This window comes from Ranitomeya imitator, chromosome 5, assembly GCF_032444005.1.
Source record: "Ranitomeya imitator isolate aRanImi1 chromosome 5, aRanImi1.pri, whole genome shotgun sequence".
Lineage (NCBI taxonomy): Eukaryota > Metazoa > Chordata > Amphibia > Anura > Dendrobatidae > Ranitomeya > Ranitomeya imitator.
The window spans coordinates 385,263,992-385,276,098 of NC_091286.1; the positions used below are offsets into that span (position 1 = coordinate 385,263,992).

The following is a 12,107-nucleotide window of genomic DNA, read 5'->3' on the forward strand; positions in this document are numbered from 1 at the left end:
TTTGGTCAACGTATATCTTAGTTAACCCCTTAGTGATGGGGCCAAATTTTTAAAATCTGACCAGTGTCACTTTAAGTAGTAATAACTCTGGAATGCTTCAACAAACCCCAGTGATTTTGAGAAAGTTTTTTCATGGCACATTATACTTTATGTTAATGGTAAATTTAGGTCGATATGTTTTGTGTTTATTTATAAAAAATATCAGAAATTTGGCAAAAATGTAAACAAATTAGCAATTTTCAAACTGTGAATGATTATCCCTTTAATCCGTATAGTCATACCATAGCGGAACATTAATAAATAACATTTCCCTCATGTCTGCTTTAAATCAGCACCATTTGTAAAATGTTATTTTATTTTGTTAGCATTTTAGGAGGTTTAAAAATGTAGCAGCGATTTTTCATAAAAATTTTCAACATTTCTTTTTTTTAGTGACTTATCCAGGTTTGAAGTGAATTTAGGGGTCCTCTATATTGGAAAAACCCCAAAAATGATACCATTTTAAAAACAACACCTCCTGACATAATGAAAACTGCTGTCCGGTAGTTTATTAACCCTTCCGATGCTTTTAAGGAATTCATACAAAGTGGCATGACAGGAATGAAAAAGTGTATTTTTACCACCTAAATGTCGCTAACTTTTGAACAGGTCACTGTAGCTGGGAGACTCTAAAGCTGCTATTTGGCTGTGAACTGCCATGACCAACATCAGGACAACACAATCATGATCTCAGGGGACCGATGGGGATAAAGAGGAAGTCCCCACACACTTTTATCCATTTAGATGATATAGTAAGTATTGACAGCAGCATCTAAGGGGTTAAACAGATATGGACGGTGCCAACACTGATCGTGGCTGATTTAGCAAGTTATCAACTAGAGTGTACAGCCGACAGCAAGTTTAACAAATTTGGTGGTTTACTTACTTTCACTGTAATATTTTATATTTTTCAGTTTTTGTATAAGCCAATGTAGGTTTTTAGGATATTTGCTTTTTGGACAGCGTTTTAACTCTTTTTGTCCTGTTCACTTTAACCTTTCTGATTACATTTCAAAATGTGAAAACTTATTAATCATGGCAGTAATTTAATGATAAAATTACCATTGAGTAAAAATGCGAATAACAAATTATTGCTAATATCTATATGTGCTACTTAAAGCTGGCCTCAGAAGAAAAGTTTCCCCGTTGCATTGCTATTTGACAATGAATTCTAGCAAGGGAAAAAAAGGTCATACATGCATTTCTTAATGTAATTTTAAATGTGCCATTAATACAAAATTAGTTTGCTTTTATCATGCATGAAAAGTATATATAAATATTCTATACCTTTTTATTTTCAAGGTCAGAAACTTGAGACAATGAACTTCTTGATGGCAGTTCGCATGATCTTGACAGGACTGATCTTGGAAGTGCAGTAATGTTAGTAGATAATGAGCAAAGTGGTGCATTTTTTTTCGATACTTCTGAACTAAAAGACTGACACTGTGAGTTTGGGTTCTGTGATTGGTATGTATTCTGATCTGTCTCCATATTTTCTCTACATATAATGGATGAATGATATTTTCCAATATCCATAGAGGAATTAGATATCACATGGCATGGAAGTGAACTCTCACTTAATGCATGAGAGGTTGATCTAAAATTACCTCTCAGTGATGGATGTCTTTTCATATCACTTTTCCTTTCATCAGGTAAGTGACGAATTGACTGATCAAAGTGAGAAGGAGGAGGAAACAATGTAACTCTTTTGGATTTTCCAAGAACTGAATATTTTTTTATTGGTGTATATGGTAGTCTGCTTATTGGAGGTTTTTCATTCAAGGATAAAATATGTTCCCTATCAATGTTGGATGATGTAGTTGACCTATGATGCAATTGAGAAGACAATGATGAAGATCCTTTCTGAGCAAGTTGATCACTTGCAGTTGGCTTAAAACAAATTGAATCTGGGGAAAATGTCCTGTTTTGACTTTGGTGGAATGGAAATTCTCCATGCAATATATCAGCCTCTGATGATGATGGCATAATTTCAGCTTTTCTTTGAAAATGTATCATTTTGGGTTCTCTTGGATAGTCTAGTGAAAAACAGGATAGAGCTTTTCTAGGTAAATTTGGAATCACAGACAACTTCTTATAAGCAGAAGGCGTAGGGGAAGTTGCCTTAGGCTCAGACTGATAATGTTGATCAGGAGAAATTGTTCTTTTTGAACTTGAACGTTTTGATTTCAGTAAGGAGGTTAAAAATGAAAGTCGTGATGAAACAGGTGAAGTGGCATCTGGTTTTGGAATTGGAGATGTGCTTTCATTCATACTACAGATTGTTGAAGAAGATCCAAAGAATGGAGAGCTCAGTGGGCTAGGACTACGGCAAAGTGGATATTTTGTAACATGTATAGGAAGAGGAGACAATACATTTGACCGTCCACTCTGGTTGATACATGAAGTTTTGTATTCTGAAATTTCTAAATCAGTTGGAGAGTGCAAAGATCTTTTGGTATATAAACTCACTGGAGATTCTCTTGTCAATGTATGTAATGAATTTGATTTTATTGGTTCAAAAGGTGTATGAAAATTGTCCTTAACTTCACTCTTAAGTTTATCTATATTAGAATTAGTGATTTCTCCTCTATATCTTACTGTCTTGTTGTCTGAGTGTGAGACATTTGATAACTGAGAAGAATGTGAGTCCATGCCATCAGTACAAATTTGCTAAAGAGAGAAAAAAATAAAACAATGAAATAGATTAGCACAGGCAATTCTTCATAGTTATTGTTACATCTTTATTTCTAAATAAACTGAAATGATTAAACTTTTCTGACAATTTCAGCAACTCTTTCTTGCACAATTTTCTTTCTTTTAGATATCTCTTGTTTATATGTCTCTATTTTTTACTGTTTTATTTGCATCAACAATATTTTAATGAATAATGCATATCAAATTTTATGACTTCACTTTATTCACATAATGAGTCAATGCAGAACAGCAAAAGTAAATAGAAAAATAAAACATACTTATAACTAAAATAATGGAATATGTATATATATATATATATATATATATATATATATATATATATATATATATATATATATATAGTTGCCATTGCTGTAATCGTACTATCCTGCAGTGCGAAATTATGTTACCAGCAAATCTCAAGAAACATGGTAGAATAGCATATTTTCACCACTTACAATCTGTGCTCAAAACTACAACTTGTCCTGCAAAAAACAAGCCCTCATGTAGCTTTTTAAATGAAAATCAAAAGTTTGAACAAGGAGAGGAAAAAATGAAAATGCAGCATTGAAAATTAGCCCCTTGATGAAGAGGTTGAAATTCACATCAGTTGGTGTATGTTCACATGTGGTAGTGTCAGTTTCTATAATTGGAAATACATTTTGGAAAACCCATTTCATTTGTATCAAAGAATTGCAAACAGTTCTGAAATAAATGTGTCATATGAGTGCATATTCTTAAACTGAATATTCACACTTTTAACAGCATGTTGTTTTTATGTCCAAAATTGTGCATCAATTTATTTTTTATATAATTATAGTAACTGGGCATTGATTTCTAATTCAAAGGTCAAGATCACAAAATGACAACAGTTTTCACGTTTCTTTTTCATATCACAATGTATAAGTCTGTATTTTGTTATAATAACTCATATTTCTGATATATTCATCCTGAGCCAATATCATGTAATCATTTATTGCATAGTTTATTTTCTAAATGTGTTAAAATCAATAAAAAAAAAAGCTTACAGTGGTTTTCATCTAGTAGCAGATTAGACCACATAAGTATAATAGCTTTAAAAATCAATGCTTACAGGGGGCTTGCTGAGAGGGACAGCTACAAAGAAGTGTTTCTCTGAGTAGTAATGAGCGAACGTGCTCGCCACTGCTCGTTACTCACCCAAGTATCGGGTACTCGCCAAACAGCAAGCATTTCCGGGATTATTCGGCGGTAACTGTTGTCTCAACACAGTGTTTTTGGCAGACTTTAGCGACCCAATCACAGTGCAGGGATTGTCTGCCAGGCCATGAAACACCGCAGCCATCTTTGTTGTGGTCATGCAGTGATTGGCCGTACAGCATCATCCTGAGTATAAGAGACCTGGCACCGCCCTTCTTGCCGCATTCTGTTCCTGTTTCAGCGAGAATAGGGAGAGCTGCTGCCGAGATAGGGTCAGAATCATGGTTTTTAGAGTTAGTGTAGGTCTGAAACTCTTACATCCACAACTCCTCAGAAACCAAAAGTCCTTTTTAGGGATAATTCATGGGTCCTGATTAGTGTTGAGCGATACCGTCAGATACTTGAAAGTATCGGTATCAGATAGTATCGGCCGATACCCGAAAAGTATCGGATATCACCGATACCGATACCCGATACCAATACAAGTCAATGGGACACCAATTATCGGAAGGTATCCTGATGGTTCACAGGGTCTGAAGGAGAGGAAACTCTCCTTCAGGCCCTGGGATCCATATTAATGTGTAAAATAAAGAATTAAAATAAAAAATATTGATATACTTACCTCTCCGGAGGCCCCTGGACATCACCGCTGGTAACCGGCAGCCTTCTTTGCTTAAAATGAGCGCGTTTAGGGCCTTCCATGATGTTACGGCTTCTGATTGGTCGCGTGCTGCTCATGTGACCGCCACGCGACCAATCACAAGCCGTGACGTCATTCTCAGGTCCTAAATTCCTAGAATGAGGAGATTAGGACCTGAGAATGACGTCGCGGCTTGTGATTGGTCGTGTGGCGGTCACATGAGCAGCACGCGATCAATGAGAAGCCGTGACGTCATGGAAGGCCCTAAACGCGCTCATTTTAAGCAAAGAAGGCTGCCGGTTACCAGCGGTGATATCCAGGGGCCTCCGGAGAGGTGAGTATATCAATATTTTTTATTTTAATTCTTTATTTTACACATTAATATGGATCTGATACCGATTCCCGATACCACAAAAGTATCGGAACTCGGTATCGGAATTCCAATACCGCAAGTATCGGCCGATACCCGATACTTGCGTTATCGGAATGCTCAACACTAGTCCTGATATTGCAGTGCTAGGTAAGCAGGGCAAGGCATATCCACATCAGTGCAAGGCCTCTTGCAAGGCACTCTATGTGCGTCCATTTCTCCCACTGCATCCTTCCCAAAGCTCCATAAGTGCCTGCTGCTGCTCCAGCTTATTTACTATATGCCTATTTTTTTTCCAAAAATTAACCCCCCCCCCAAAAAAAAAATATACAGTCTGTTCTGTCAGACTGAGGGGGCTGTTGAAAAATCATAGTTTGTCAGGCATACGTAGCATAGTTGTGTGTGCTACCTTTGTGCCACTTTTTTTGTGTTTTAAATTCACCGAAAAAGGCCTCATATATCTCTGTGCTCTGAGTTTTTGCATTGTAGGCCGGTGTACTTATTTTTGGGCTGTCTGATACTCAAATTCTATACAGCACTATTTAGCATAAAAAAAATTCTAAGGCCACAGATTTGCCACTGTGGGATTTCCATGACAGCCGTCATATATCTGCGTGCTCCAAGTTTGGTCATTGTAGGCTGGAGGACCACTTTTTTTGCTGTGTGTTAATTTAGGGCTAGGGTTAAGGCTACAGTTAGGGTTGGGTCTAAAGTTAGGGTTAGGGTTGGGGCTAAAGTTAGGGTTAGGGTTTGGATTACATTTATGGTTGGGATTAGGGTTAGGGGTGTGGTTAAGGTTACCATTGGGATTAGGGTTAGGGATATGTTTGGATTAGGGTTTCAGTTATAATTGAGGGGTTTCCACTGTTTAGGCACATCAGGGGCTCTCCAAACGCGACATGGCATCCGATCTCAATTCCGCCAATTCTGGATTGAAAACGTAAAACAGTGCTCCTTCCCTTCTGAGTTCTGCCATGCGCTCAAACGGTGGTTCCCCCCACATATGGGGTATCAGCGTACTCAGGACACATTGGACAACAACTTTTGGGGTCCAATTTATCCTTTTACCCTTGAGAAAATACAAAACTGGGGCCTAAAAATAATTTTTGTCTGTTTGATGTTTTTTGTTGTCTCAGTGTCCTTTCTAAATAATTTACTTTCTACTCTAATTATCATAAGTCTTTCTCAAGAATAGATTTGATTCTCACAGGCATATCATTTATACAAAAATTCATTGAAATTTTTATTGGTAATATCACATTGTCTGACCCAAATACAATTTCCGAGAATGGTAAGGTAGTTCTTTCATTCTAAACTGCCCACCATATAAAAATAAGGTGGAAGAAGCCATAGTCGATTACTTTAACGAAAACTGAACTCTTGAAATCCCCCCGTCCAACTAAATGCTACTCACTAAAAAGGGAGAAAATAACAGAAATTTAAAAAAAATAATTCTGAAGAAAAAACTCAACAAAACAAACCATCTCACCTTACCCATTCAAATCTCCTGAAACTTAGAGCAGAATTAAAAAAATCGTTCACTTAAAGACTATGATAAATTGACCAAATCCTCCAAACAAAAGTGTTATTCTTTTTATAATAAAAATCTCTAAGCTAACCGCAAATTCAGTCAAAGAATCTCGTTGACTGAAAAGCATAGTGAAAGTAATCCAAGCATCTGACTCATCTTTCTTACTCACCCAAGACATTGTGAAACCAATTGGGCAAATTTTACTCTTATCTTTATAATTAGGAAACAGAGCCACTCAGCTCTAACCCAAACATGGAGGACAGTAATAAGTTTATTTCTAATGTTAACCTCCCACACTTAAATTCATCTCAAATCGACTCCTTAAATTCACCTTTTGAAAAAAAAGAAATAATTATGGTAATCAAAAAATTAAAAGATTTTAAAGCCCCTTGTCCAGACAGCTTTTCCAACGATTACTTTAAAAATTTCCAGAATCTCCTAACTCCATCTTTCCCGGATTTCTTTAATTTTGCAGCAACTTCTACTTCATTCCCTAAAGAGTCTTTACACGCAAACATTATAGTAATTCCCAAACCAGACAGCAATGTACAGTACAAGTTTGCACCAAAATGATTGCAAAAAGAACGAAGAATAATTATTCCCACACTAATTCACTCTGACCCAATTAGATTTATTAAAAGAGACAGCCTTCGGACAGCACTAGAAAAACAATTAATCTCCTTTCCATAATCGACAAAGAGAACTTACCATTCATACTCCTTTTTTTAGACACCAAAAAGGCCTCTGACGGCATAAAGTGGAACTTTATGCTTGCAACTCTCAAAAAATTTGGATTCAAAGGCCAAATGTTCAATTTCATTTCTGCAGTATATTCATCATCTACAGCAAAAGAATGAATTAATAACCACTTCCCAACCCCCTTAACCCTATCAAACGGAACTCGTCAGGGCTGCCCACTTTATAAAATAAATGAGAAAAAAATTATTTGCTTTAACTTAGACTTAAAACTCAAAAAAGATTTAGAGGGTGAATTCTTTTATTCATGGGAAGTCTCTAAAAACATATTCTTAGGAATAAACTTCAGAAAACCTTTGAGCAAAATGGTGAAACTTAACCTAATGGATATCTTCAAAGAAACTCAAACTGTGCTAGATAAATACAATAAAGCCAACACATCTTGGATGGGTAGAATAATTGTATATAAGATGTTAATTCAACACCACTTGGAGCTGTCTTAGCAGCTACTTAAAGGTCAACGACAATCTATATTATACCAATAGGAACTCTTTATGTACTAAAGATAACACAGATAAAATATAGCTTTTAATTAATATACTAATTAAAACCATGCCACAAATACAACCAGATAAACACATAAAACACACAACCGTGCACTCTGGGATAACCCTGCCAAACAATACCTCTTAGTACTGCCTACCTATCAGTGGAGGTTGGCACCCTAAACACAGATACGAGATTGGCGCCCCCACTCACCGTCGGCTGTCCCTATGTCTCCTAGTATGGATCCTAATACAGGTCCTTCTCAAAAAATTAGCATATAGTGTTAAATTTCATTATTTACCATAATGTAATGATTACAATTAAACTTTCATATATTATAGATTCATTATCCACCAACTGAAATTTGTCAGGTCTTTTATTGTTTTAATACTGATGATTTTGGCATACAACTCCTGATAACCCAAAAAACCTGTCTCAATAAATTAGCATATTTCACCCATCCAATCAAATAAAAGTGTTTTTTAATAACAAACAAAAAAACCAACAAATAATAATGTTCAGTTATGCACTCAATACTTGGTCGGGAATCCTTTGGCAGAAATGACTGCTTCAATGCGGCGTGGCATGGAGGCAATCAGCCTGTGACACTGCTGAGATGTTATGGAGGCCCAGGATGCTTCAATAGCGGCCTTAAGCTCATCCAGAGTGTTGGGTCTTGCGTCTCTCAACTTTCTCTTCACAATATCCCACAGATTCTCTATGGGGTTCAGGTCAGGAGAGTTGGCAGGCCAATTGAGCACAGTAATACCATGGTCAGTAAACCATTTACCAGTGGTTTTGGCACTGTGAGCAGGTGCCAGGTCGTGCTGAAAAATGAAATCTTCATCTCCATAAAGCATTTCAGCCGATGGAAGCATGAAGTGCTCCAAAATCTCCTGATAGCTAGCTGCATTGACCCTGCCCTTGATGAAACACAGTGGACCAACACCAGCAGCTGACATGGCACCCCACACCATCACTGACTGTGGGTACTTGACACTGGACTTCAGGCATTTTGGCATTTCCTTCTCCCCAGTCTTCCTCCAGACTCTGGCACCTTGATTTCCGAATGACATGCAAAATTTGCTTTCATCAGAAAAAAGTACTTGGGACCACTTAGCAACAGTCCAGTGCTGCTTCTCTGTAGCCCAGGTCAGGCGCCTCTGCCGCTGTTTATGGTTCAAAAGTGGCTTTACCTGGGGAATGCGGCACCTGTAGCCCATTTCCTGCACACGCCTGTGCACGGTGGCTCTGGATGTTTCCACACCAGACTCAGTCCACTGCTTCCTCAGGTTCCCCAAGGTCTGGAATCGGTCCTTCTCCACAATCTTCCTCACGGTCCGGTCTCCTCTTCTCGTTGTACAGCGTTTTCTGCCACATTGTTTCCTTCCAACAGACTTACCATTGAGGTGCCTTGATACAGCACTCTGGGAACAGCCTATTTGTTGAGAAATTTCTTTCTGGGTCTTACCCTCTTGCTTGAGGGTGTCAATGATGGCCTTCTTGACATCTGTCAGGTCGCTAGTCTTACCCATGATGGGGGTTTTGAGTAATGAACCAGGCAGGGAGTTTATAAAAGCCTCAGGTATCTTTTGCATGTGTTTAGAGTTAATTAGTTGATTCAGAAGATTAGGGTAATAGGTCGTTTAGAGAACCTTTTCTTGATATGCTAATTTATTGAGACAGTCTTTTTGGGTTATCAGGAGTTGTATGCCAAAATCATCAGTATTAAAACAATAAAAGACATGACAAATTTCAGTTGGTGGATAATGAATCTATAATATATGAAAGTTTAATTGTAATCATTACATTATGGTAAATAATGAAATTTAACACTATATGCTAATTTTTTGAGAAGGACCTGTATAGGTGTCACTTTTACAGTTTACCTGTTATTCTTATATCCTTGTATTTTACTTATCGCTTTATCCCCCCTCCCCAAAGTTGTAAAAATGTTCCCAAATAAAAATTATTGGAATATAAAAAACAGTGCTTATATACCAGCAATTTTCATTATTCATTGTTTTATCCATAGGTATACAAAGATTAGTGATAATAAAATACAGTTTTTATTTTTTTTTAAGCTAAGCCCTTAGTGACGGAGCCAAATTTTTTTAATCCGACAAGTGTCACTTTATGTGTTAATAACTCTGTAACGCTTCAACAAATCCCAGTGATTTAGATTTTTTTTTCGTGACACATACTTTATGATAATGGTAAATTTAGGTCGATATGTTTTGTGTTTATTTATAAAAAATATCAGAAATTTGAGAAAATTTTTAAAAAATTTGCAATTTTCAAACATTGAATGATTATCCCTTTTATCCAGATAGTCATACCACTAAAAAACATTAATAAATAATATTTCCCTGGAAGAACAGTAGTAACCAGTTGCCCAGTATCAGCCAGACATCAGATGCTGGGGCTGACGTCTCCGCTGAGCAGACTCCATTGTGGCTGGAAAAGAATGCGAGACTGCAGTGGAGAGGGTTTGAGATTCCCTCTGTGCTGAGGCGGGAACTCGACACCTAACATTACCCCCTAGGGACCCCCTCCTTGGACCTCACTATGCTCGATGGCAGCAATGAGCTGCGGAGCTCGAATGTACTCAGCAGGCTCCCAGGACCTGTCCTCGAGGCCATAACCCTTCCAGTCCACCAAATAAAATTTTTTGCCACGTACCACTTTGCACCCCAAAATAGCGTTCACCTCGTAATCGTCCCTAGACGAACCTGATGTCCCTGCAGATGACTCGGAAAACCGGAGCATGTATACGGGCTTTAAGGGACACATGAATGGTGTCAGTGATACCCAGGCATGGAGGAAGGGCCAGACGGTAGACCACAGGGTTAACCTGTTCGAGAACCTTGAAGGGACCCAAGTAGCGAGGTGCAAAGAGCCACACTAAGTTGCCAGGAGCAAAGGTCGGAGTAGGGCGCCAATGTGCATCGGCGGAGGACCTCATTCTCTCCTTCGAGGCCCGAATGGCATCCTGAGTGCGGTCCCAAATGTCCCGTGCCTCCACAGACCAGACTGCCACCCTGGAGTTGGCGGAAGACATGGGCATAGGCACAGGAACCCATGGATGCTGGCCATAATTAAAGAGGAAAGGAGTCTGACAGATGGAGTCAGCTACAGCATTTTTAAGTGCAAACTATGCCCACAATAGCAAGGATGCCCAGTCATCCTGCCTGGCAGAAACAAAATGTCGTAGATAAGAGACCAGGGTCTGGTTGGCCCTCTCTACCAACCCATTCGTCTCAGGATGATAAGCTGAGGAGAGATTCAACTCAATGCTGAGTAGATGACAAAGCTCTCTCCAGAATCGAGATGCAAACTGGAGACCCCGGTCACTGACAATTTTGTCTGGCATAGGCAAAAGATATGTTTGATACACAACGCCGCCAGAGCCCATGCAGAAGGTAGCCGTGGAATAGGCACCAAGAGCACCATTTTGGAAAAATGGTTGGTGATCACCCAAATAATGGTGCAGCTACGAGACTTGGGTAAGCCCACCACAAAATCCATCCCGACAATCTCCCAGGGCTTGTCCGCCATCGGCAGGGGGTGAAGCAACCCAGCTGGCCATTGACGAGGAGACTTGTTCTTGGCGCAGGAGACACGTGCCAGAACATAGTCTGCAATGTCATGGGCCATATGCGGCCACCAGTATATCATTGCCAGTAGCTCAGATGCCCTTTTGGTCCCAAAATGTCCACCCACCCTGTACCAGTAAGCTCAAGAGAGAACCTCCAGATGCAAACTTGATGGTACAAAAGTCTTGCCCGGAGGCACAGACTCTAGCGAAATCGGGGCCACAGTTCTCAGGCTCTCGGAAGGGACAATAAGCTGAGGCTCCTCTTTCTCCTCCTCAGATGATACAACAGAGCGAGAGAGAGCGTCGGCACGAATGTTCCTCTCCCCGGAAAGAAAATGGAGGATGAGATGGAGCTGGAAGAAGAGCAAGGACCTTCTGGCCTGGTGAGAATTTAACTGCTGGGCTGTCTGTAAATAGACCAAATTCTTGTGGTCTGTGAATACTTGGAAGGGAAAGCCAGCCCCCTCCAAAAGAGGTCTCCACTCTGAGAAGGCCAACTTCATTGCTAGCAACTCCCTGTCCCCAATGGAATAATTCCTCTCTGCTGGTGAGAAGGTCTTAGAAAAGAAGAAGCAAGGATTCTTCCGACCTTAAGCATCCTTTTGGAAGAGGACTGCTCCAGCACCAACAGTTGAGGAATCCACCTCCATTATAAATGGCTTATCTACATCGGGGCGATGTAGGATGGGTGCACTTGCAAAATGAGATTTAATAGAAGTGTAGGCCTTGGAGACCTACTCAGACTACAATTTGGGATTTGCTCCCTTCTTGGTGAGGTTTACCAAGGTAGCTACCAAAGTTGAGAAATGAGGGA

The 12,107-nt window shown here is 39.2% G+C and overlaps 1 protein-coding gene across 2 annotated transcripts in view; it reads right to left on the reverse strand.

Annotated features, from left to right (window-relative positions):
- The window catches only part of MLIP (muscular LMNA interacting protein), a 407,499-nt gene that overhangs the window by 202,108 nt on the left and 193,284 nt on the right, over window positions 1-12,107 (reverse strand). For both annotated transcript variants that reach the window (XM_069726767.1, XM_069726768.1), the window contains one exon: window positions 1,327-2,709. In XM_069726767.1, the coding sequence (XP_069582868.1) occupies window positions 1,327-2,709 (1,383 nt within the window). The remainder of the gene's footprint in view (window positions 1-1,326; window positions 2,710-12,107) is intronic.